Source organism: Telopea speciosissima, unplaced genomic scaffold (genome assembly GCF_018873765.1).
Source record: "Telopea speciosissima isolate NSW1024214 ecotype Mountain lineage unplaced genomic scaffold, Tspe_v1 Tspe_v1.0021, whole genome shotgun sequence".
Lineage (NCBI taxonomy): Eukaryota > Viridiplantae > Streptophyta > Magnoliopsida > Proteales > Proteaceae > Telopea > Telopea speciosissima.
Genome location: NW_025317357.1, coordinates 153,450 through 181,379, shown reverse-complemented (window position 1 = coordinate 181,379; position 27,930 = coordinate 153,450). Strand labels below are relative to the sequence as shown.

At 43.0% G+C, this 27,930-nt stretch overlaps 1 protein-coding gene and 1 long non-coding RNA gene across 5 annotated transcripts in view; one reads left to right on the top strand and one right to left on the bottom strand.

Annotated features, from left to right (window-relative positions):
• LOC122647310 (sphingoid long-chain bases kinase 1-like) overlaps window positions 1–27,930 on the bottom strand; it is a 61,723-nt gene that overhangs the window by 18,318 nt on the left and 15,475 nt on the right. For all 4 annotated transcript variants that reach the window (XM_043840736.1, XM_043840735.1, XM_043840734.1 and 1 more), the window contains one exon: window positions 6,646–6,745. In XM_043840736.1, coding sequence (XP_043696671.1) covers window positions 6,646–6,745 — 100 coding nt within the window. The remainder of the gene's footprint in view (window positions 1–6,645; window positions 6,746–27,930) is intronic.
• Window positions 1,685–21,141, top strand: LOC122647311. Its single transcript, XR_006330848.1, has 3 exons — window positions 1,685–1,702; window positions 8,534–8,536; window positions 21,005–21,141. It is a non-coding gene; the product is annotated as an uncharacterized LOC122647311 (long non-coding RNA).

The following is a 27,930-nucleotide window of genomic DNA, read 5'->3' as shown; positions in this document are numbered from 1 at the left end:
AAAATAAAAATAGAACATCCAAAGGACCAGAATACCCCCACGGTATTCTAATGTACGTAATCCAACACTCCCCCTCAAGTTAGAGCATATATGTCAAAAATGCCCAACTTGATCAAAATAGGATGACACACTTTCCCTAATAATCCATTTGTGAAAATATCAGCTAGCAGATCCACAAACTTCACAAAAGGAACACAAATCACACCACCTTCCAATTTCTCCTTGATGAAATACCTGTCAACCTCACCATGTTTAGTGCGATCATGCTGTAACAGGATTATGTGCAATGCTACTTGCAGCCTTGTTGTCACAGTACAACCTCATAGGAAGATTAATAAGAACACCAAGATCTTGTAGTAGACCCTTGAGCCATAACAACTCACAAATACCTTATGCCATAGCAGGAAATTCTGCTTCAGCATTAGAACGAGCAACCATATTCTGCTTCTTGCTGCGCCAAGTGACGAGATTACCACCAACAAAAGTGCAGTATCCAGAGCTAGACTTGCGGTCAGAAGAACCTGCCCAATCAGCATCAGTATAGGCTTCTATCCATAGGTGATTATGAGGAGACAACAAAATGCCCTTTCCAGGAGCTGACTTCAAGTAGTGAATGATACGAAGAACATCCTCCATATAAGAAGAGTAGGGATCATGCATGAACTGACTCACAAGACTCACTGCAATGGCAATGTCTGAGCGAGTATGTGAGATAAATCAGCTTCCCTACCAACCTTTGGTACCGGCCCTTATCAATAGGTTCACCCTCCTTTTCCTCAAGTCTGACATTAGCATCTATAGGGGTATCGGAAGGATGACACCCTAACAAACCAGTTTCTGTCAACAAATCTAGGATATACTTTTGTTGGGAGAGAAAGATGCCCTTTGAAGACTTGGCAATCACAATTCCAAGGAAGTACCTCGACTTGCCCAGATCCTTGATTTCGAACTCCTTCCCAAGAAAAGCCTTCAAATGACCAACCCTTTTTATCAACATAGACTATGAGAATGGTGATCTTCTGACCAACCCTTCTTATAAATAGAGTATGATCAACATTACTCTGTCTATAGCCAACAAAAATCATAGCCTTGTGAAACCTCCCAAACCAAGCTCGAGGTAACTGCTTCAACCCATAAAGTGCAAGCTTCAACTGGCACACTTTGCCTTGGGTTTTATCACAAGAGAACCCTGATGGAATATCCATATACACCTCCTCATCCAGTTCTCCATTAAGAAAGGCATTCTTTACATCCAGTTGTTGGAGATCCCATCCCAAGTTCATGGCACATGACAACAATACTCTGACAGTGTTCAGCTCTGTAACAGGTGCAAAGGTCTCCTGGTAATCAATCTCATAAGTCTGAGAATGAACCCCTTGGCCACAAGTCGTGACTTATATCTATCCACAGAGCCATCCAACTTCTGTTTCACCACAAATACCCACTTACATTCAATTGGTCTTTTCCCTGTAGGAAGAACCACGAGCTCCCATGTATCATTTTTTTTTCAAGGCTGTCATTTCTTCCATCATTGTTGTCTTACACTTGCCATATGTAAGAGCTTCCTACCAATTTTGAGGAATATGCATAAAAGAAAGAGAAGAAACAAAGGCACGAAAAGATGGAGAAAGAGAGTTATATGAAACAAAATGAGATATGGGATGCTGAGTACAAGCCCTAGTACATTTGCGAAGGGCAATAGGTAACTTAGAAGAAGGGATCTCACCAGATGAAGGAGTAGGCTCTAGATCCGGGATTGGCAACTGGATGGGCATTGGTGCTATAGTGGATTGAAGCTGCTTATTTTTTGTACGGCTCTTTATATAGACCTTCATAGTAGAATCACCAATCCTCCTCTGGAATGCATTAATGGTTTTCTAAACAAGAGTTTGCTCCCCCAGAATTGAAAAGTTATTATTATTTATCTTTGTGGTCTCCCCCTGTATAGGATCCACAGTGGGAGGAACAAGAGGAGATTCATCATGAATATAGTGAAGGGGAGCTTCTATAGGCAACACATCTTCACTAATGTTCTCCCTCAGAAGATATGGGGAAGGATTATAGGAAAGATGTTCATAGAAGACAACATTCATACTGACCATAGTTATCAAGGTGTCGCCATGGCGTCCAGGCTCCTTGGACGCCTTGGGCGCCATGGCGGTGTTGCCTTGAATTTTGCCCCTCTAAAACGCCATGGTCGCTTTCCCGCTTTGATAACTACGATACTGACCATAATACGCCGGGTAGGGGGATGATAACACTTGTACCCCTTTTGGGTGGGAGAGTAACTCAAAAAAATACAACGAAGTCCACGAGGCTCAAGCTTACCAGGGGATCTAGTATCCCAGGCATAACAAACGCTGCCAAACACTTTAGGGGGGACTATAAAGGAGGAAGAGCCATGTAACAGCTCACAAGGAGGACGAGAGTCAAGGACACACGTAGGCATCCTATTAATAAGGTAAGCAGCAGTAAGGATAGCATCCCCCCAATACTGGGAGGGACATTGCAAGCAAACAGAAGAGCTCACGTCACCTCTAAAAAGTGGTTATTTATTTTTTCATTCACACCATTTTAGGCTGGGGTATCAACAAAACTGGTCTAGTGTATGATCCCATGGGCAACAAGGTATGTTTGGAACTGACCTTCAATATATTCCTTGCCATTATCACTCCTCAAGACTTTGAGAGGCATTAAACTGGGTTTGAACCATTTCATGAAAATTGTGAAAACAAGAAACAAAAAACTTCACTTTTAGAGTGCATCAGGTAAACCCAGGTGTTCCTAGAGTGACAATCGATAAATGAGACAAACCAACGTTGACTAGAGAGAGAAGCTTTACAACTAGGACCCCACACATCAGTATGAACCAAATGAAATAAGGAAGAACTTCTTTTATTCGAAATAATATAAGTTGAACGTGTCACTTTGGCCAAAACACAAGCCTCACAAAAAAATTCCTCCTTGCTACAGTTTTTAACTAATGCTCAAAATAAAGTAGACAAAGTACAGGGTGACCTAATCGAAAATGCCATTGGTGCAATTCAGAGGAGAACGAGGAACTCTGATATAATTGAGAAGGTAAAGTATTTTAAGGGTGACCACCATCATCAAGCAAGTACAATCCACCATGCACTCTACCACATCCAAACTCCTTCCCCGTTACTAGGTCCTGAAAAACACAATGGATAGGAAAAAAGGTTACTTTGCAATTCAGATCTTTAGTAAGACAATTAATGGAAAGAAGATTAGTAGTAAAATTAGGAATATGAAAAACTGAAAATAATGAAATAGAAGGAGAGCAACTAATGGATCCCTTTTCAGAAACAGATGAGAGGGAACCATCAGCCACCCGGACTTTATCCTTGCCAGAAGTGGGAAAATATTTATGAAAAAGATTGGAGGAACCTGTCAATCTGTCATATGATCAGTGGCACCAGAGTCTATAATCCATGACGTGGAGATAACCGATGCCCAATGACCACCAAACGAAATAACTGAGTGGGCAAAGTTGGAACCTGATGGAGTGGAAGAGGTGGTAGGAAATGATGTAGTAGAGGCAGCGAAAGCCTGTAACATACGCCTGAAAGCCTGTAATTCTTTCTGGGAGAGACCATTTGTCAGTAGTAGGAACTGTAGCTACACTTTCAGTGTGATGGGCCTTGTTTTTAGTTTTGCCACGACCATGCTTGGCCTCAAAATCAGGAGGTTTCCCATGTAATTTCCAGCAAGTAGCCTTAGTGTGATAGGGTTTGTTGCAATGTTTAGACTTTACAGGTTCCTTGGAGGAAGCATAGCCATCGGATATAGGAGTAGGACTGGAACCAGCAGCTTGCAAAGCAGATCTATCAACAGTAGGAGTGTGCAACATTGCAGCCTGACAGGTCTCCTCAGTGTGAACCAAAGAAAAAGACTGATCCAATATAGGGAAAGGAGATCGGCTAAGAACTTGCACACGGATAGGGTCATATTCAAAATTCAGACCTGCCAAGAAGTCATAAACACGGATTTTGTCTACGTGTTTGCGATAGGCAGCAATATCAGCTGAATTAGAAGGCTGAAAATCTGAGTAATGATCCAATTGCAGCCATAAACTCTTGAGGGCAAAATAGTATTTAGAAACTGATAACTCCTTCTGTGTGGTGTCATGAACCTTCTTACAAATCTCATACATCTAAGCATCATTCCCTACCTGTCAATAAGTCTCCTTGGAAGCACTCCATATTTGATGGGCTGTATCCAATAATAAGTAGTTGGAGGTCAGATTGCATAGAGCGTAGCAAATTGAACATCACCATAGCATCATGGACACCCATCGATCTTGCAGAGGACCAGTTTCATTTGGCTTTGTGGCACTCCCAATAATATGTCTGGTAAGTCCTTGACCAGCAATGGTCAAATAAGTAGACCTGGACCACATTAAGTAATTTGTTCCATCAAGTTTGATAGGAGCAGCAAAAGGTAAAAACTCAGTCCTTGTCTGTCCGTCAATCCCAGAAGTAGCAGTAGTAATATCTGAGCCTGACGTGCATGCAAACAACCAATCAATGGAACCAGTAAGGAGACTGAAGCAATCAACAGAATCAGCAAGGGATTAATGCAGCCAGCCAAAGAAGAACCAGATAAAGGGGATCGATATTTGGAGAAATCGATCCAAATAGAAGAAGACCTGAATTTTTTAAAAAAACTCAAAAAAAGGCTGATATCAAGGTTGAGTGGTCCTCTGGTATGGATTGAACTCCCCTTCAAAAATCACCAATAGTTGACAGCCCTAACCCAAAAATCGATATTTGTCAGGGTTTTATAAAACCCTGAAAGATGAGATCGATGTAGGGTAGGGGGCTTCAATTGATGTTGAAAAGCTGTGATAGGTGCTGTCCAGGACTGCGAGGATGGATCTCCAACAAGAAAAATCAACCTTCAAAGCTAAGAGAGGCTCGATCTTTAAAAAAAGAACTCCAAAATATCGCAGAGGAGAGAAGCAGCACCTATCGATCTGAACCTGTGTTTATAACATTGATTGAAGAGGTTGGATTGAGGGCAGCATCTAGCCCATACAATCACCTCATTGGTGCTGCCCCAAGGTGGATGATGAGAACCAAGGAAAAAAAAAGGAGAGGAGATCGAAAGGAGGGAGGGAGAAAAAAACGATGGGAACGGGAAGTGTTTTGAAAACCCAGATCAGAGAAATTGGCTCTGATGCCATGTTAACAAAACATAATTGAATGAATGGCTTGAATGATCCAAATACATCAGACAAGCTCTCCATTAATAATGAAGGGAAAAATACAATAGGACAGAATTGCCCCTACTCTAGCAGACTTTCATAAAGAGAGTCGGCAGTACATAATTAAAATAAAAATAAAACACCAAAGGGACCAGAATACCCACGGTATTCTGGTGTTCATAATCCAACATTTATATTAACACCCCTCCAATGAATCAATACTCAATAGCTGGAAAATTCTTAAGAGAAGTTATTCTAAGATTTCATGAAATGAATTCACTTTTATTTTATATTAACACCCCTTCAATGAGTCAATTTTAGATGATAAACTCATGATTTCAAATGCTACGAAAAACCAAATGCATCCTAATGGGGGGAAATTATATGCTCATTTGAAAGGAAACCATTGGTTTACGTGGATGCTCTCCTGTACCACAGTGATGAGGTTGACTCTGGGCCAACCCAAGTCAAGTAGGAATTGGAGGAGAAACATGTACCATTACTAATAGGAGCACAAAACATCAAATGGTGATATCAGGGCTTAGGACCAGCATATGCACCAATCATACTTGTCAAGGTGTCGTTTACACTCCACCTAGGCTTCCAAGCACTTTATTGGGTCCAACGCGACAGCACGCCTTGTTAACACTTCATGAGTTTATGTTGATTTTTTTTGCTTTTAGATGAATATGCTTTTATATTATATCCTATGCTTTCATTATTATTTGTTAGTTTTCTCATATTAGGTCATTACTAGCATAATTATGTCATATTGCATTGATATGACTTCTATGGTGCATATAAGCATAATTATACAAAATACTATTGCTATATTACATACAGTCATATATTGCATGCCTAGGGCGACACCACCTTGTCGCCTAGGCGCCATTCCAAAGCTTTGGGTCACCTAGTCGTCGTGACAATTATGGTAGCAAGGGTAGTTTGCTAAGCATAAAAATGCTTCATTGCGTGGATATTTATAGGAATACCCCTGGCAGGTACGTTGATTAGAAACACCACCTTGACATGTCAAGAACACATTGGGAATGCTTGTGTTCCTTTCCTGTTCAAACCAGTATTGTTCTGGAGTCCATGAGGTTGCTGGTCCACCCATGTTCAGCCATCAAAACAACTAAATAATGCACCTTAAGAATAAGGAGTGTTAATCATAGCAGATTACTGTAAGTATCAGTGGTAAGGCTTGAGGGATTTAGAGATCCATTAAACTGGACTCCACGATAAAAATTTCATTGTTCTTCATCCTATATATATATATCATGCACACTCAAATGCTTAACAGTAGAATCAAGTAGAACCTAATCACCTAGTTGGACAATCAAGCACATCTAATCCATATGCAAAACAAGAACTTAAAGTAGATGGTTAACCTATTAATTACACGAATAGTAATTTACCATCACTCACAAAACCATAGTATGAGACTGTCATCCCAAAGTGAATGGCACCAGTCTGTATCCACTCAACAGCAAATACATCAGTGGCTGTCAGACCACCCTACAACCAACAAAACAATAGTAAGAAAATGCCCAACAAGATTCAATGGTTAAGTGATCACTGAAAATAATATCACAGTAAGAATCAAATGTTATAACTCCAGAATTTGGGGTAGGTATATAGCAGTTGGTCCACCAAAGGGGGTAAATTATTGTAGACAAATGAAAATTTTACTACAAATTTTGTAATCCACTCATTCTGAGAGTGACTATTGCCAGTTTTAAGCACTGACAACTTGAAATCCTGAGCACATAACCCTGTTGTTACTTTTAGAAGCATTCAATTAGGTTGCACGTGCTGGGGGGATGCCAACAAATAAGAACCAGTTTGACCACTTGCTTTTGTGAAAAAATGACCAAGTTCTAGTGACATCCACTTCACAACAGCTAGTTTTAAGAGCCATCTTAGAGAGAGATCAGAGATACGCTTTGATACACATGGAAATGCTTATGATACATGTAAAACAAGTGTTTTAAGCACTATGCACCATATAAGCAATAAATAATGATATCCAACCAATATTAGGTTATCACTATTTTCACAAAATCTATGTGATTCAAATCTTCATTGGCAAGTACAACATCAAACCTACTAGTTGGGCACACACACAGTGTGCAGTATTGTAATTGTTGTCAACACAATGTCATCACACTAAGATGCTCAGAGATGGGCAAGTCCAGTTATGCAGCTTATATGGCAGTATACATGTGTGGTGATGTGGCAGCTTGGCCGGCATGTTGATCAGCTCTGAAACTTGTTAGATGTGTTAACAGAGCTGTGGCAGTGCATTGGTGGTGTTTGGCTTGTGTTTGATTCAGTGAACATAAAAGCTCAAGGTGAAGTGGTCTAGGCAGTGGGCATAGTTCAAGAACTCGCCGAGACCTCGGTAATCTCTCTCTTTTTGAAAAAAGCAAGACGATACTTGAGGCGAAATGAAATATTACCTAGGGGTGTAAATGAAAAGCCGAAATCCGTTTCCGTATCCGTGTCCGTATCTGTTTAGCACTATCCAAATCCGTCCGAAAGCTAAACGGACGCGGATATGGATAGGCTATAGCTATCCGAAAAGCTATATTTACATGTAAACGGATAAAATATCCGATCCGTATCCATGTCCGTATTCATTTAGCACTATCCGAATCCGTCCGAAAGCTAATCGGATGCGGATGCAGATATAGCACTATCCGAGCCGAATCCGATCCGTTTACATCCCTAACATCACCCAAACTCGGTTGAGATCTCGGTTCGAGATTTTGGTTCGACCGAGATTTGGACCAAACTTACCTTTATAATGTACATATCTCGACCGAGGCAGTTTGGATCTCTCCCGAACTCGACTATCTCAGTGAACTCGACAGAGAAGTGTCCATTTGACCTGATTTTTGAGGATTTTTTACGATGGTTTATGATAGACATATGTAATATGTTAAGATTATCTACAACGTTTATTCAAGTTGTTTTATATTAATTGTATGAGTTGATTGCTTTCAATTACTAAATTATGTGCATAATAGGGCCTATTAGTACGTTGTTGCTTACCAACCTAGGGTCCGAAGTGAAACTCCTATTTGGACTTTGTTTTTGCAAAATCTGATAGTGTCATTGTGTTTAAATGGCCTAAAATAGGCTGAGTACTAAGTTTCAGGCCCAAACTAGGTCTAAAACCCATCGAAACCAGCCTTCAAGTTCCAAAACAAAAAAATTACACCAACTCGTCGAGATCCCGGCCCAACTCGGATTTTTGGCTGGGCAAAACCTGTACCGAACCGAGTTCTTGAACCTTGATAGTGGGTAAACCAATTTCAAAACACTGGCTTTTGCACTGACATCAACTTCATGTAATTTTTTTAGTTGCCTTAGACAAGGTTTAAAATCTCGTTTCGTTTCGGTGTTTCGGTATGACTGAAATTTCCGAGATACCGAAATTTCGTCGAAACGTGGTATTTTTTTGTTGGTGTAAAATGCCAAAAATGACCGAGATTTCCGAAATTTTACCAAAATTTTCGAAATATTGCATTTTTTCAATTCGATGTTGCATTTTGTTTTGACTCGACCGAGATACTCGAAATCTCGACCGAGATGAAACGAGTTTTAGTACTATGGTCTTAGATGCAAAATTAGTTGAAACTCAAAACTAAAAGACTCTAACCCATTGAATGGAGATACAAATGCTTTAAGTCTCACCTCAATCGGAGTTCAGACGAAGAAAAAATACTGTTTCGAATGTCCGTGCTAGAACTGTTTCCAGAATTCCAGCTTTGCACAAAACATCACTTTAAGTGCATTTACGGGTGCCTTAATGGCAAATTTTGGAATAGCTCAAAACATGAAAGATGTAGCTCTTCAAGTCCTCTTTCAAATGGTGCAACTCTCAAGTCATTCCGACCTCGGATGAGGGAGATACAGCTGTTTCCCCGACAACCCACAGAAGATGGTTGAACCGGATGGTTACCCTCCCCTCATTCCTCGGCCTCAACGAACTCCCCTTACTCTCACCCTATTTCTCCTCATTGAAACTCTACCTTCAATCCTACTATAAGTCAGGGAAACCATAAGCTAAGCTAGCAGCACCTTTGACTACCAATACCTGAACAACAAAGGAAAAAAAGAGAAAAGAGAGGAGAGAATCATGAAGAAGAAAACAACAGAAAAGGTCCATCAATGCTGCAAATCTTGATTGGGTGATGATGACGGTTGCTTGGGAAGATTGAAGAGCATGTTCTATTATCTTTCAAGTCTTCAAGAGAGTGAGCAACAATGGGGGACAGCAACTACATTTCTCCACATGTGATTACACAGGTTGAGGTAAACCATTATTTTTCAAATCCCTATTTTGCTTTCTTGGTTGTGTTGAATGTTGGAATACTTGAAGCCAGAAAAGATTTGGCTTGATATCTGACATAATATACCTAGAATTTTGATGTAATTGGGGAGGGATTTGTATTTACTACTACAGTTGATTCTTGTAAAAGCCTATCGAGTTGGGACTTGATAGGATTGGGATTATAGCCCTTAGTCTCTGTAGGTGCATAAACAGAAGCAGGAGTAGGAGTTCCTGGACTATTGCAGCAGTCAAAATTAAGTCCAGCATATTGAGCAATATATGAAGCCCCATTAGGGCATCGCTCCGTAGACGCATGGTTCAAAATCTCGCGAAATTTCGGCGATATTTCGCCAAATTTCGTATATCTCGAGCTGTCCGAGATACGATACCAATCCGAAATGGAAAAATACCATATTTCGCGAAATATCGTGGACTCACGATATATCGCGAGATATTGAAAAAGTCACGTGCAATATTTCGAATATTTCGGAAATTTCGGTCATCTCGTTTCGGAAATTTCGGAAATCTCGGTAATCTCGTTTCGAAAATTTTGGAAATCTCGGTCATTTTGGCATTTTACACCCACAGAAAAATACCATATTGACGAAATTTCGGTATCTCGAAAATTTCGGTCAAACCGAAATACCGAAACGAAACGAGATTTAGTACCATGCGTGGACGTAGGAAATTTGCTGAACCACGTAACCCTTATGTCTTGTGGTTTGTATTTTGTAATAGGATATTGGAGTTTGTGTGACTTGCAAAGTGGGTGTGCACTACCTCGTATGCCTGGCCACTTTGTGATTGCAAGGTGGGTGTGCATGCGACGTGTGTGAGATTGATAAAATTAGGATTACCCCAGCCAATTGTTGCTTGTGTTGTGAGTCATCGTTGTCAATGTGTTGAACTCATCACATGCATTTCAAGGTACCGCTCCTCGACGGGTCCAACAACAAGTTTCTGGAGGATCAAGAGGGAAGTCTATCTGAAGGCTTTGGGTTACGATGTCTGGTTGGTAGTCAAGAACGGGTACATTCCATCATAAGAAGATATCACAAATGCAACAGAAAAGAAAAAGTGTGAGAATGATGCAAAGGTAGTAAATGCACTATTGAGCTCTCTGGTGGACAATGAATTTGCAAGAGTTGTCAATTGTTCTACTTCAAAAGAGATTTGGGACAAGTTGCAAAATGTTCATGAATGTGATGACAAATTTAAAAAAACAAAATGTTCATGAAGGTAATGACAAATTTAAAAAAATCCAAGCTACAACATCACAGAGCCCAAGTTGAAAGCTTGAAGACTTTAGAGGGAGAGACAGCTGAAAATTACATGAGCTGAGTCAATAAAAACATCAATGCTATTAGAGCGCTAGGTGAACAAGTCAAGGATGCAATTGTGGTGAAGAAAATCCTTAGGTCCTTGCCAGAGCTTGACAACCCAAAGATATCTGAATGCCATGATTTTAGATGAGTTGCACGGCACATTAACAACATATGAGATGAGAACGGTGAACGTAAAACACACAGAGTAGGAAGCAACTTTCAGGGATATTTTAGAAATTGAAAATTAAGCAAGAAAGTGAGTCCGAAAAATTTGATGATGAGCTGATAACTTACCTGGCCAAAAAGTTCAAGAAGGGAAGAGGAAAGTACAAGGGAAAACTTCCCTTAAAATGTTTCAATTGTGGAGGCATTGAACAATTTGCATCAAAGTGTCCAGAGAAAGACAAGTAGATGATTCAGATGACGACACTAATGAGAGCAAAGTCAAGAAAGGTAAAAAAAAGTTTGTTCCTAAAAAAAAGAACTAAAAGAAAAGAGGGTTAATATAAAAAAGGAACAGCACCTCTTCAGAAATAACAGAAGATGAGGAATCAGATGACGAAGCGTCTGAAACACTTTTTATGGCATTTGAAGTAACAGTAAACTGAAGACTGATGAAGAAGATGAATCTGAGGGAAAATATGACATTAAGGCAGAATCGCTATCTGCTTTAAAAGATGTCAAGGTGGGGAGAAAGAAAAACAGAAAAATGAAAATCAGCTTGATGAGGCTGGAGAGCTGATCAGTCAATTAAAGCTTCCCATTCAAGAGACAAAGAACATGACTGATGACATTAGTAGATACCTATCTATAAAGACAGACGAGTGCATTGAATTGGAAGCGGAGATAGTAATTTTGCAGACAGAACTTGAATAGTTAAGAAGATTGACGATCTAATGGTTGCAACCCCATCCCCATGAGTCACAATATTCAAGCTTAATGGTACAGAAGTGAGCCCTCAAGTGACTGAGGTGAACAATAAATCATCAGATAAAGGAAAAGACAAAGTATTAGATGAAATTCTTAATTTCCTCAAATTAAATTTGGTCTTGGTTTCAAGAAAGGAGGATCACCAAGAAGTGTGAAGACTAAAGGAAAAGGTGCTGCAGACAACCCAATGAGGTTTGTCGAGGAAAAACAGAGAAGCACTCAAGTCAAAGATCCTACAGTCAAGAAATCAATTACGACATTTGACAGAGATGGCTTCACCACAGTCAATTATCAGAGGTCCAAAGGCTAAGCAAGGAGCTCTTGCCAGAGACAACTTCTTCAATGGTTACTGCTATGGGTGTAACAGTTCTGGGCATAGGTTGGCAGAATGCAAGAGAAACGTCAAGCCTGTGGTTATTACTAGCAGAAATAGATTTGCTCTATAATAGAGGAAAGTGTGGAATTTTGTAGGTTGGGTCACATTGGGCCTGCATGATAACACTTCTGTTTCTCTATTTCTCTGTTTTTTTCATTCTTGGTAACAAAAAAAGAGTAGAAATCTGTTTGTTAATACTGGGTTTTTTTTTTTTTTTGGGTTCCTGGGAATGAACTGGGACAAAAAAGTAGCTGAGAAATAGAAAAAAAGAAGCTCCAATTTGGAACTTCTCTATTCCAGAAATAAAACGGAGAAATAAGGGGGTGGGGGTTTGACCTATCTCCACAACTCTTATCTCCGCAAGTCTCCACTGCTATCACCACCACTACGACCACCACCTTTACCGCCGTCGCCGCCGCCGACGCCGCCACCGCCACCACCACCACCACTGCCACCACCACCGCCTCCACCACTGCCACCGCACCACCATCACCACCATCTCCACCAAATTTTTGGGTATCCACTGGCATTTTGAAAATTTATCAAAGTTCCAAAAACAAAAATGATTGTGCATAACAAACACATTTCTGTTTCTTTTCTGGTCCAGAAATAGAAATTACTATGCGTTACCAAACGTGTTTTTTTTTTTGTCAAGAAATTTGGCCCAGTAATAGAAAAAAAAAATTTGTTTCGGGATTAGAAACATGGCCCAGAAACAGAAGTGTTATCATGCAGGCCCATCACAGTTGCTGCGTAGAAGAAAACTGAGAAAGAGTTCCCCAAGGCAGCAAGAAAAAAAAGAAGATGGGTGTTGAAAAGCCTGAAAGAATAACTATCACAGTTGCAGAAAAAACTCTTTGGGTTGAGAAAAAGAAGAAAGCTGATGTAGATCAAAGCATGACGAAAATGGCAGAAAATACTGTTCAGTTGAACAGTACCATGAGGTACATCCTGCTCACGTGAACAGTGATTTGGGGGCTGATAAGGACAAGCTGGTGGAGATTGAATGCAAATTCCAACTTAAAGACTTTATTTAGTTTTTATTTTTATTAGGCCTAGTTTCTAATTCAGTCATTATTGTGTTTCTAATTTTAGAATCTTAGTAGAGTCAAAATTTCTATTTTAGACACTTTCTAATTTTATGAATCCCGGTTTCTATTTCTTAGTTTCTAATTTTAGAACACTGTCAATTTAAGTTTCTAATTTTTGTCACTCGACGAGTAAGTTATTGTTGCCTATTTATATGTAAGGCTTTTAGAAGCCAAAGAGACGATTTTAATGAAGTTGATTTGATGTTGCTTTGGCAAAGTTTCTTATCCTAGTGTGAGGATGAAGGGCTGAGAGAGCCAAAACCCTATCCCCCCTTCTACATCCCTTTCTTCTTCTTTTTATCCTTTTTATGTTCTTATTCATATGTAACAGAAAAGTAGCAATATAAAAAAGTTGCACTTTTTAATTTGTTCTTTTTATTGTATCAATCCTGCTACAATCGATCTCCCGCTGTTTTCCCTGGTTCAAGGTCGACTTTTGCATTAAAAGCAAAACAGCAACAGTTCTCTGATTGTTCGAATAGCTTTCAAGGCACACAGTAGGCCATTGCCATGGATCTGATTGAAGGTGGCTCAGTTAGATTTGGAAATAACGATGGAGCCAAGATTTTAGGCAAAGTTAGAGTCAACATGGACAAAGGGAGAATCAAATCTAATTATGTCTTGTAAAATCTATATGTTCATTCAGAAGGTCTTGAGGACAGATGTATGATTAGTTAGGAAGATGAGAATTGGCTTTGGCATAGAAGATTGGGTCACATTAACTTCAAGAACTTAGTCAAGTTGAGCTCAACGAAGGTGGTCAGAGATCTTCCTAGAATCAAATATCCAACAAACCACGTGCCTGCACCATGTCAGAAGGGAATAAAAACAAGGGCCACCTACAAGTCTAAGAGACACTACTCAAGCAAACCCTTAGACTTGATACATAATGATTTGAGTGGACCTATGAGGACTCAGGCTATTGGAGGTGAGAGAGACTTCATGTTATTTATAGATGAGTAATAAAGGATGACATGGATGATGTTCCCCAAGGATAAAACAGAAACCTTGGACTGTTTCAAAGTGTTCAAGAAGAGGGTTGAGAATAAGACAAGAAGAACAATTAAATGTGTCAGGTCAGACCAAGGGAAGGAGTACACATGAGACTTGTTCTCTACTTTTTGCAATGAGCATGGCATATGAATTCAGCATAATGCAGCCAAAACCCCACAACAAAATGGATACTTGAAAGAAAGAAACGCACGATTCAAGAGATGACAAGAGCAAATACTTACAGAAAACAACGTTGCAAAGAGGTTTTGGAGAGAAGCTATTTTCACTGCTGTCCACATTCAAAACAGATGTGTGTTGAGGCCACATGAATCCAAGACTCAATATGAATTATGGTTTGGAAGAAGAGCAACAGTGAAATATTTTAAAGAGTTGGGTGGTGTTGTTTCAACAAGAAGAAAGAAGAAATCTTGGAAAATTTGGTGACACAGCAGATGAGGGAATTTTCTTAAGTTACTCTTCAAAAGTAAAGCTTTACCAATGCTATAACAAGAGACCGGGTTGAAACTTTTGATGTCAAGATAGATTAACAGATAACATCCTCTAAACCAGTTCAGTCAGAGCATCCAACTTCTGAAGAGGTTATTAATGATGAGGCAATGGAGACCGTGAAACAGTAAGACATAGACTTAGATGATTAGGAGATAGACACAGAGACGAGTAGAGATGGCAAACCAAAAGATGGAAAGTTGCAAAAAGATCATCCTCACTAACAGAATATTGTAGACCCAAAAACAAGTGTGCAGACTAGAAGAATGATAGCTTCTACCTATCCTTTGTTATCACAAGTAGAACTCAAGTCGGTTGTGGAAGCATGCAAAGATGAACATTGGGTGAAAGCAATGAATAAAGAGCTACATATCCTCATGCCATCCCCTTCCTCCCCTTCTACTTACTCCCCCCCCCCCTCCCTGCTACCACCTGCCATCATCTCTCTCCTCAGGTAAATTGCCGCTTTCCCCTGCCATCGGTATCCTCACGCCATCCCCTTCCTCCCCTTCTACCTACTCCCTCCCTTTCGGCCTCTCACGATATCCCTTAACCCAATACCCCCCTTTAACCTTGGTCACTCTTCTAACCTTGTGTCCCCTTAACCCTCTCCCTCCCCCCTTCTTTTAAACCTAAGCCCCACTACCACGTGCCAAAATATCTCCTTAACACATACCCCTTCTATCCCGGCCCAGCTACCTTTAAACCATAACCTTACCCTAGCCCAACCCTTAAACCAAACCACCCCTAACCCAAACCTTAATCCTAACTTGTCCCAACCCAACACCTGGCCCCTACCTCGTCTCACCCCAACCCCCCTCTCTCTCACCTAGCCCTCTCTATTCCCAACCCTCAACCTTGGTCCGGTGACCCCTAATCCGCCAGGAATTCTCTACCCCCAACTTCTCACCCCCCATCCTGGAAGAGACCCTCCCTTCCATCCCCCCATCCCCCAAACTATTTCCCCCCCTCATAGTTCCCCACCAATGGTTCCCCTTGTAGACTTAACCGAGTCCCCTTTGCCCTCCCTTTTGACCCCTCTTCAGCTCAACGCCCCATGATCGCTTACTTCCACAGGCAATACAAAATTGCCCCCTAGGAATTTGGTGCCCATTTTCCTTTAGTTCTCTGTCTTCCGGGTTTATTTGGAATGTCTGGGGTCTCAATTCCCTAGCCAAACACGCAAACATCAGAGCCCTTATCAAATCCACCCACTCTTCCTTTTGTACCCTCCTCGAAACCCCGTGTCCTGCAGGAGAATGCCTCTCGCACTGCCTCCTCTATTGCTCCATCCTGGTCTTTTCTTTCCAACTATGATCATTCCACCAATGGTTGGATTTGGATTCTATGGGAGGTTGGGACCCTTCATTAATTATTCTCTCTATTTCCCTCTCTACCCCCCAACTCCTCCATATTTACCTTTCCCTTACCAACTCCTCCTCATCTTTCTTTCACACGGTTGTGTACACCTTTAATCAGGTTGTTGACCGTCTTTCCTTGTGGTCCGATCTTTCTCTCCTTAAATCTATGATTGGCTCTCTTCCCTAGGGAGTGGGTGGTGATTTCAATATTGTTAGATTTAATCATGAGAAAATTGGTTGTCGGCCTCCCGATCTCCCCTCTGTCAATGCTTCCAATGATTGCATTAATGACCTTGGTATCAATGATCTCAGATGGTCAGGTTCCCCCTTACTTGGCATAATAGGAGAGTTGGCAACGATCGGATTGGCTGCAAAATTGACCGCATTCTAATCAATGAAGCCTGGCTCTCTCTTTTCCCCTACTCCCATGCCAATTTCCTCCTTCCTAAAATTTCTGACCATAGTCCTTGTCATCTTCTCATCCATCCCTACTCCTCCTTTGGTCCAAAACCCTTCAAATTCTTTGATATGTGGACCTTCCACTCTCTTTTCCTTCCCACTATCCGTGAAGCTTGGAACATTTATGTCTACTATCCCTCCCTGTCCCTCATAGCTTTACAAAGAAGGTTCGCCAAACCAAAGCGGTCTCAAAAGCTAAAAATAATCTTCCTTCGGTAATATCTCCTCCCATGTTTGCTCTATCCGTTCCAATCTCTCCCTTGTCAGATCCCATCTTCAGACTGATATGCTCAACCCTATGCTGGCTGAGGAGGAGAAGAGGATATCCGCTGAGCTCTCTTTCCTCTCCCACCTAGAAGAAAGCTTTCTCCGACGAAACTCCTGTATCAAATGGTTGGAGCTTGGAGACTCTAATTCGGCTTACTTCCATCGCTCTCTGAAAGCCCGCTCGAACTCCAACTCCATCAATTGCTTCTTGCTAGGGATGGCTCCCCGCTTACCTCTATTCCTAACATTAAGTCGGAGGCCATATCCTACTTCTCCTCCCTCTTCAACCCCCCTCCCCCACCTCTCCCCTTCCCCACGACCTCATCAACAAATTTGTTTCCCCTTCCCTGGTTGATTCCCTCCAAGCTATCCACTCAAATGATGAAATCACCAAAGCTGTTCTCTCTCACAAATCCAACCGGGCCCCGGCCCTGATGGATTCAGTATGGAATTCTTCTTCGCTATTTGGGACCTCATTAAAGAAGACCTCATCAATGCTATCTGTAGTTGCTTCTTTAACCCCAATCGGATCAACCAAACTTTTCTTTGCCTCATCCTTAGAAAAGATGGAGCTTCTTCCCTATCTGACTTCAAGCCAATCTCACTTTGCAGTCTTCTCTACAGGTTCATAGAAAAGATTTTGGCTAACAGACTTTAACTTGTCATCCCCTCCTTAGTCAGCCCGAACAAATCGGCCTTCATATCCGGTAGAAATATTGCTGACAATATCCTCCTCTTCTCAGAAATTGTTCGAGGTTTTGACCACAAATCTCGTTCCCCTGCTACTCTTATGTAAATTGACATTCATAAAGCTTTTGACTCCCTGAGATGGGACTTCATCTTGGATATTTTGACCTAGATGTCCTTCCACCCTAATTTTGTTCGTTGGATTCACTCTTGTATCTCCTCCCCCCTCCTCCTCAGTTATTGTCAATGGCTCCCCTGTTGGGTTCTTCCCTTCTGAAGTAGGAATCCGTAAAGAATGTCCCCTCTCCCTTCCTCTTCTCCCTGGCTCTTGAGGTCCTCTCCAGGAGTATTCAAGAAAAAATGAACCAACAGCTCATCTCCCCCATCCCCATATGCAAACTTCTAAACCTTACTCATCTTGCTTCCGCTAATGATCTTCTCTAAGGGTTCCTCCTCTTCCATATCAGCCATTATGTCCTCTTTGCAGCTCTTTGAGAGACTCTTTGGTCTTCGCATCAATCTACTAAAATCCAAAATCTTCCTCTCAAGGATCTCTGACCCAGATAAAGACTACCTTCTTCGTCTGACAGGCTTTTCCCTTGGCTTTCTCCCATTGAAATACTAAGGTCTTCCTCTCACCCCCGCTAGGCCAACCAGTCATCACTGCACTCCTATGTTGGACCTTATCCGTAAAAGGCTCCAGTTGTGGAAAGGCAAACTCCTCTCCTATGCAGGTAGGATTGAGTGTATCAGATCAGTTCTTCAATCCTCCTACATCTATAGTCTTCCTAAGTCTACCATTAAAGCAATGGAATCTCTCTTCTGTGCTTTCCTCTGGAGAGGGAAAGAAGCATCTAAATTCCTCCACCCAATCAGCTAGAACTCCGTTTGCCTCCCCAAATCTGAAGGAGGTCTTGGCCTTCGCAAAATCCGTTTTAATATTGCAAGTATCCTAAAGCTCATATAGAAAATCTCCACCAAGCATGATTCTATCTGGGTCAATTGGGTTTACTCCTACCACCTCAAAAATGACTCCATTTGGATTGTTCCCCTTCCCACCGACTCCTCTTGGGTCCAGCGTAAAATCCTTCTCCTTCGCCCCCTCGCCCTCACTGCAACTACCTCTGCGATTGCCGACGGGTCCTCCATCTCTCTCTGGCTTGATCCTTGGCACCACCTAGGAGTCCTTTACAACTTTCTTAGGGTTTGATCGGTCTACTCCACTGGAATCCCCTAATATGTTCCTCTTTCCTCTATCATCTCTATTGGTTCTTGGTCCCCCCCTCCCCCCCAGTCTCTCCCAGGTCTGGTCCTCTAACCCCCCCCCCCTTCCCCCTCCTCTCCCATCTCGTGCGGATAAGGTTATTTGGCTCCCCCCCCCTCCTCAAATGGCATTTTTAGCTTCATATCTGCTTAGAACTTTGTCAGAACCATGGTTTAAAGTATCGCTTCGTATCGTATCATATCATATCGGCCAATAAGTATCAGTATCGGTTAGTACCAATACGATACATACCGATACGTCTCTTTTTTTTTTAAAAATGAACTATCTCGGATTGTATCAAAATGTATCAACAGATACGGGCCGATAAGATACGATATGACCGATACATATCGATACCATCGAAACGTCTGGTAAAGGGTTATGTGGGTGGTTTAATACGTAACGATATGTATCGATATGTATTGGCCAAAACATCTTGATACATACCGATACCATCAATACATTCCATAAAAAAGCCCTTTTCACTCACAGACTCAATACAACTCCTATTCTAAAGGAAAAATAAAGGAAAACTCTAAACCAAAAGTCTAAAATCATGCATTTAATCTTGCTTTTACACACTTTTGCACTTAAACGAATCAAGCAATGCTATAACATCATCCTTTGCATCATCCACTACTCTTCATGGCTATGACGATTACAACATGTAAGAAACCTCATCTTTTATAACAATTTCAATTTAAAGCACTTGTCTAGTTATACATTATTCTCCATTTTAGTGTTTATGCATGATATATGTTATATATTGCTTGTTTATATTGTTTTTTGTGTCCAAAAATGTATTTCCATGTGTATTTTGATCATTTTCATGCGTTTCTACACCGTTTGATACATATCTCCAATACGATACGATACAATGTCTCTTAAAATCTCCCGACCGATACGATACTCGATACCGATACTTTAAACCTTGGTCAGAACCCCAGCCCCCAAAGTCCCTAGGCACAAACTAGTTTGGTTCAAAGGCCACATCCCCCGCCATAGTTTGACTATCTGGAGAACCCTCAACTTTTGCCTCCCTACCCAAGCTTTCCTCTTCCATCGCAACATCCCTGTTCCCCCCTCCTGCATTTTTTAGTTGGAATGGCATTGAGGATATCGATCACCTTTTCTTCTCCTTCCCTTTTACCTTCACTATCTAGAAAAAAGCCCGTGGTTCCCTATGGCCCCGTTGTAAGAGACCCCTACCCTTCGCTTGGGAATTGCTATGGTTGGATATGACTTTTTCTGGTAGATCTATCTATGATACCATTGGTAAGCTTATGTTCGGGGCTACCATTTCTCACATTTGGATGGAGCGGAATCTCAAAAGATCGACCTCCAACTCTCGTTCATTAGACTTGATTTGGAAAGCCAACTTTTTTTATGTTAGCTCTAAACTTCATATGCTCCCTCATAGTATCCTTTTTTATTCCCCAAGGAACAGGCACATTGTTGTATCCTGGGGATTAGATTTTTCTCTTTTTCAGTCTCCAAGCCCTTCCTAGGGCTTGCGATTTGTACGGCTCTACCCCCTCTATTTCCCCTATATTTTCCCCCTCCCCCCTTCTCCCTTCTCTCCCCTTTGGGGTTTTGGTAATGAATTTTTTATTCACCAAAACAAAAGAGGTAGATCATATTGAAAAGAATAAAACTTGGGAGTTAATCCCAAGGACAACTGATAAAAATGCGATTTGCACCAAGTGGGTCTACAAAAATAAGCTGAATGAAGATGGACAAGTTGTTAGAAATAAAGCCAGACTAGTGAACAAAAGTTATGCTCAAGTAGAAGATAAAGATTTTGATGAGACGTTTGCATCAGTAGCAAAATTGGAATCCATACAGATTTTTGGCTCTGGCAATATACAAGGGCTTTATGGTATATTAGATGAACGTAATGTCTACATTCTTGAACGGCAACCTTGAGGAAGAAGTCTACATTGAACAAACTGATGGGTTTCAGCTTAATAATGAACTAATGGTCCTGACATGGTCTCTAAGTTGAAAAAGGCTCTCTATAGTTTAAAGTAAGCGCCAAGAGCTTGGTACTCTAGATTAGACATATACTTGCATCAATTAGGACTTCAGAAATGAATGGTAGATAGTAATCTATATGTTATGACAAAAGATGGTAGACAGTAAACTATATGTTAGGACTTATGAAAGGAATGGTAGACGGTAATCTATATGTTATGACAGAAGATAGTAGTCAGGTGGTTGTGGTCTATGTGGATGACATCATCTTTGGAGGGCATTGTGATGAGTTGGGTAAACAGTTTGCAGAAAGAATTAAAAGAAAATTTGAAATGTCAATGTTAAGCAAGCTATCATGCGTTCTCATGGTTTGGAGGTGAGTCTAAGGCAAAATGGCACCTTCATATCACAACTGAAGTGTGTCAAGGAGATGTTGAAAATGTTTATGACAGAGGACAATCAGATTTAAGCAATCTTGGATTTTTTTTGGAAAGCTTTCAAACAAATCCAATGATACTCTGTCCCCTGAAGTCTCCAAGTGGCAATCGTGCCTAGTAGGTCATTTTCTTGGCTCTCGGCCCTCTTTCAATACTGTCAGGGCTTCCCTCGCTAAACAATGGAAAGCGCAAGGGTTCCCTCGACATTTACCTCCTCGACAACGGCGTGTTCATATTCAGGTTCTTCTCAGACAACACTTTGGCTCGCGCTCTGAGTGGTGCCCCCTGGCTTGTGGGCACCAAACCTATTTTTCTCAGACAATGGAACCCCTACATCCTTCTCCACAAGGCCGACCACAGCTCCATTCCCTTGTGGATCTCCCTTCCTAGCCTCCTTTTCACTTCTGGAGCCAGGAAAGCCTTAGCAGAATCGGCTCTGTTGTTGGCCACCCTCTCTACACTGATGTGCGCACCCTCAAGATGGACAGGCTGTTTTTTGCTCTTCTGCATCGATGTTTCTGCTGATCGCCCCCGCTTCTCCATCTCCAATGTCGATGAAGATGGCTTTAGCTTCAAGCAGCCCATCAAATACGACTAGCTTCACCCTCACTGCATTCATTGCCACATCTTTGGTCACCATTCCCGGGGTTGCTCTGGTAAGGCACCCCTCCTTTCACTTGGCCTTGCTGCTCAAGATGAGCCCTCTGATCCTCTTGCAGCCCTGCTCTCGTCTTCGACTTTAATGGCCACATGTCCTTTCTCGCCGCCTCCTGCAACGGCGGACATTCCGACAACACAGGCTGCTCCAAACCTTCTCTTGACCCCATCGCTGGCTACTGGCCCCTCCAGATCTCCTAGCAGGGGTCGACTGAAATCTCGCCGCTGCCCCAACAGAAATCGCCGTCGTGCCCAGTAGAGCTCCTCTTCGCCTGAGCGCAAGGAAGGCACCTCTTTTCCTGCTCCCGAGACGACTCTGTCCACCTGTATCGGCACTGCCACTCTGCATCCGTCAGCTGGTCAATCTTCCTCCTCGATCCTTGGCCCTCCTCGGATGGATCCTCCAACCTCTTCAAATCGCTTTTCCCCTCTGAGTCTGACGAAGCCCCTGATGTCTGAATCGCCGTCTCGTAAAGCTGATAGCACCCTTTTGGCCTCTGAAGCTCCTGCCAAAACCCCTTCAACCTCTGCAGTTTCAAGGTTTTGGGCTCTGCCTCCTCTAGCTCCCCCTGACGCAGCTACAGTCTTCGCCTCCTATGGAACGAGATCTGAAACCAGAAGCCTCTCTCTCCCTTTTTCAAACCCCCAGCTTTTTCACCCTTACGACTCTTTGTCGCTTCCCAACTACCCCCAACCTCCCCCTATCCTTTTTTGACAAGTGTCCCCACCTTTTCCCCTAATCCCTCTTCCCTCTCTCCCTCCTTTGCCCCACCAACTTTCAAACCTCTACCATCCTTTTTCACCTACAATTTACCCATTTTACACCCCCCCACACCTCCTTAATACTCACAACCCGCAACTTGCCCTGACCGTTGTCCCCCCCACGACCCATCACCCATCCTTAACCCAATAACCCACCTGCCCCTTCTACCCGACCCGATATCCCTACTGCTACCCGCCCAGCTGACCCATCTACCAACCCACTTCCCATCCAGTTGCCCCAACCTTCAACCCTTGCTGCCGTTTGCCCTCTCCCCTCTCTCCTTGGTCCATGGCAGCCCCCCTCCTCCCCCTTCTCGAGTCTGGCCAGATCCCTCCTCCCACCCCCTTGTTCCCACCTCTAGAACCCCTTGCCGTCTTACAGCTCCGATCATTGCCCGCCACCGCCCCACCATCTCTTACTTTCGCCGGCGGTACAGAAGTACCCCCCCCCCAAGGAACTCGCTGGCCCCCTATAGTTCTCCATGTCTTCAGGCTTCATCTGGAATGTCTGGGGCCTTAATTCCCTGGCAAAGCACCATTAAATTAAGAACCTCATCAAATCCTCCAACTCCTCCTTTTGTGCCCTCCTTGAAACCCGGTTTCTCATTGATAATGCCCCCTGCATTGCGGCAGCCATTGCCCCCTCTTGGTCTTTCCTCTCCAATTACGACCATTCGCCCAACGGCCGCATCTGGTTTCTCTGGGACCCATCCAAACTCCACATCTCCATCTCTCACTCCTCCCCCCAACTCCTTCACCTCTCCATCTCTCTTCCTAATTCCCCTCCCTCTTTCTTCCTCTCTGTTATCTATGCCTTTAATAAGGCTACCGACCGCACCCCACTTTGGGACGACCTTCTTCTCCTCAAATCCAGGGTCGGTTCTCAATATGAAAAAATCGGCGGCCGTCCTCTTGACTCTCTCGCCGTCTCTACCTTTAATGACTGCATCAAGGAAGAGCGTATTGACGGCCTTCGCTGGTCCAGATCCACCCTCACTTGACACAATCGTCGCGCAAATCCTGATCGGATCGCCTGCAAGCTAAACTGGCTCCTCATCAATGAAGCCTGGCTTTCCCCTTTCCCACATTCCCACGCTTCTTTTCTCCTCCAAGGTCTTTCCGACCACAGCCCCTACCTCCTCCACATCCAGCATTACTCCTCTTTTGGCCCCAAACCTTTCAAATTCTTTGACATGTGGACCTCCCACCCCCTCTACCTCCCCACCTCCCCACCATCTGCAAAGCTTGGAGCTCGCCTGTTTTCTATCCCTCCCTCCCTCTCATCTCCTTTGCCAAAAAGCTCCGTCTGACCAAATCAGCCCTCAAAGCCTGGAACTCCTCCATCTTTGGCAACATCCCTTCCTGTGTCTTTGATTGCCGCAATGACCTCTCCTGTATCCAACCCCGCCTCCAAGCTGACCCTCTCAATCCCTTTTTGGCGGAGGAAGAGAAAAAGCTCTCTAAATCCCTTACCTCCCTTTCCTCTCAAGAAGAAAGCTTCCTTCACCAGAAATCCCGCATTCGGTGGTCGGAGCTGGGAGACTCCAACTCAGCTTATTTCCACCGCTCTCTCAGAGCCAGGCTGAGCTCCAACTCCATCACCATGCTCATTGCTAATGATGGCTCCCATCTTTCTTCTGTCTCCGACATCAAGGCCAAGGCAGTCTCCTTCTTCTCCTCCCTCTTCAACCCTCCCCTCCTCCCTCCTTCCCCCATCCCCCCTGATCTGATAAATAAATTTGTCCCCACCTCCCTGGCTAGCTCCCTCCTCACCATTCCCTCGAATGAGGAGATCTCCAAAGCCATCCTCTCCCATAAATCCAACAAGGCTCCTGGCCCTAATGGCTTCAGCATGGGGTTCTTTTTGAGCTGCTGGGACCACATCAAAGCTGAGCTCATCACTGCTGTCCGCGCTTTCTTCTTCAACCCTAACCAGATGGCCCAGATCAACCAGACTTTCCTCTACCTCATCCCTAAAAAAGATGGTGCTTCCTCTCTTTCTGATTTCAGGCCTATCTCCCTTTACAATCTCCTTTACAAGTTCATTGCAAAGATCTTTGCCAATAGGATCCAGCTTGTTATCCCCTCCTTTGTGAGTCCGAACCAGTCTGCCTTCATCTCCGGTAGAAGCATTGCGGAAAACATCATCCTCTGCTCTGAAATCGTTCGAGGGTTCGATAGGAAATCCCACTCACCTGCTGCCCTGATGAAGATTGACCTTTACAAAGCTTTTAATTCCCTTCACTGGGACTTTATTATTGATGTGATGTCCCAAATGGGCTTTCCCCCGCCCTTCGTTAGGTGGATTCTAGCTTGCATCTCCTCCCCCTCCTTCTCTGTTATTATTAACGGCTCACCTGCGGGGGTTTTCCACGCAAAAGCCGGAATCCGTCAAGGCTGCCCCCTCTCCCCTTTCCTCTTCCCCCTGGCCCTTGACGTCCTCTCTAGGAGTCTTCAGGCCAGCACTGACCTTTACCTTATCTCGCCTCTTCCGAAATGTAAGCACATCAATCTCACACACCTTGCCTTTGCTGATGACTTGATGATCTTCTCCAAAGCTTCCCCTTCCTCCATCTCTGCCATCATGTCCTCCCTTCATCTCTTTGAACGCCTTTCGGGGCTTCGTATCAACCTCCTCAAATCCAAACTCTTCCTTTCTGGGATCCCTGATGCTGCAAAAGATTCTCTGCTCAACCTGACTGGCTTTTCCCTTGGCTCTCTTCCAGTCAAATACCTAGGCCTCCCCCTTATCCCTGCCAGACTCTCCAACCATCACTGCACTCCCATACTTGACAATATCCGCAAGCACCTCCAACTCTGGAAAGGCAAGCTTCTCTCCTATGCGGGCAGACTCGAGTGCATCAGATCGGTCCTCCAATCTTCCTACATCTACTGGTGTGGAGTTTTTACCATTCTTAAAGCCACCTCCAAAGCTATGGAAAGCCTTTTCTGTGCGTTTCTCTGGAAAGGAAAGGAAACCTCCAAATTCCTCCGCCCTATCAGCTGGAAATCTATCTGCCTCTCCAAAGCTGAGGGAGGTCTCGATATTCGCCGCATTCAGGACTCCAATACTGCGGGCATTCTTAAGCTAATCTATAAAATCTCTTCCAAGCAGGATTCTATCTGGGTCCAATGGGTATACTCCCACCTTCTCAAAAATGACTCCATTTGGACCCTCCCTATCCACCGCGATTCCTCCTACATCTGGCGCAAGATTCTCCTCCTGTGCCACACTGCTCTGTGAGCCATCTCCTTCTCTATTGCTGATGGCTCCTCCACATCCATTTGGCTTGACCCCTGGCACCCTCTTGGAGTTCTCTACAATCACCTTGGCCCCAGGGCAATCTACACCTCCTGTATTCCAAAGGACGCTCCCCTTTCTTCCATCATCTCCCACGGCTCTTGGTCCCCCCTCCCCCATATCCCCATCCTCTCCATGATCTGGCCTTCCCTCCCTCCCTTCCCTTGTTGACAAGATTACCTGGCACCCCGCCTCTAATGGCCTCTTTAGCTTCAGCTCTACCTAGAATTTTGTCTGCCCTCAAGCCCCCATGTCCCCTGGCACAAGCTAGTTTGGTTCAAAGGTCACATCCCCCACCATAGCTTCCTTGTCTGGAGAACCCTCAACCATTGCCTCCCCACCCAAGCCTTCCTCATCCACCGAAGAATCCCAGCTTCCCCCACCTGTACCCTCTGTTAGTCCGGCTCCGAAGACATCGACCATCTTTTCTTTGCATGCCCTTTTTCCCAAACAATCTGGAAAAAAGCCCTTTCGTTTATTTGGCCCCGTAGCAGGAGACCCCTCCCCTTCGAAAGAGAGTGGCTCTGGTTGACCAGGACTTTCCCTGGAGGCTCTATCTGCAATGCTATTGGGAAGTTTGTCTTTGGTGTTGCGCTCTATCACATCTGGTTGGAGAGAAACCTTCGGAGATGGACTACCAACTCTAGATCTTTCGACTTGATTTGGAAGGCCATCTCTTTTTATGTTTCTACGAAGCTGGGTTTTCTTCCCCACAAGTCTTTGTTGGATTCTCCCAGGAATAGGCATATTGATAGCGCCTGGGACCTTGATAGTTCCATTTTACAGCCCACCTCCTAGCGGGCTTGTGGCTTGTTTCTCCCCCCCTCTCTCCCTTGTCTTTCTTTTCTTGCCCACCTCGGGCTTTCTTTGGTAATACAATTTTTTATTCACCAAAAAAAAATAAATCCAAGATTGCTTAAATCTGATTTATATTGAAGGAGTTATGTTCCGGTTAAACCTTATTCGATACCGTGTCCAAGAACAATACACACTATCAAACTTGAGTCAAAACCATAAGTATTATTTTGAGTGCTCTCTATGTGAAACTCATGCATGGATTGGGTTCAAAATGTCAAAAATAGGCAGCACAAGAAGAATCAAGGTAAAAAAACAACTTTTAGGCCTCGAAACCAAGATTCTAGTTAGCTTGGAGAAAGTACTAGGTTTCGACCGAGATATGGTCGAAATCGAGAAAATCTCGGTTTCTGGCTGATTGAAACTAGTATCGGCAGCGAGTTCTCAATCCTTGGCACATAGTCCATCATTTCCACTGTTGCATACACGTGTAGCAAGGTAGGCTTCTCAGAATCGACCATACACCTTACCACTGACTCTAGTAACATAATGGTCGGCCCTCTTATCTCTTCCTTCTCCGAGCTTAGGTTATGGAAGAAGGAATAGAGAAGAAGGCATCAGCAACAACAGGTTTTATTACGGGACAGCTCATGATGTTCATATCGATCCATTATGCGCCTTTGCATCTAGCATTGAGTAGACCTCATACAATAACTGTCCTAGTTCTACCGTATCTTTTGTTTCATTTCTTCTGGAACAATCACAAACAATTATTGATTATGGATCTTCTACCAGAAATTTATTGTGTAATCTCAGCATTCAATATGTATTCCTGAATAATCTCATTTTACAATTTCAACCATTTAATTTTACCAAGTTCAACGTTAGCCAAATTAGTCAACATTTATATGTTTCGATGCAACAATAAGATCTTATTTGTAACAAGTAGTTTTGTTGGTTGGTTAATTGGTTGAGAATATGATAATCTCTTTTACGAATTATTAGAACCCAGCTTGTCAAACTCACACTTTATCAGATCTTCAGTTTCTAGTCCGAAGCCAGTAATACAATAAAATCCTATACTATACGAAACGAATTTTAGGAATTTTCTATTGAATATTGAATGGGACATGGTTCCGCATCGACAAGCAATAAGAAAGCAAGAAAAGAATTAT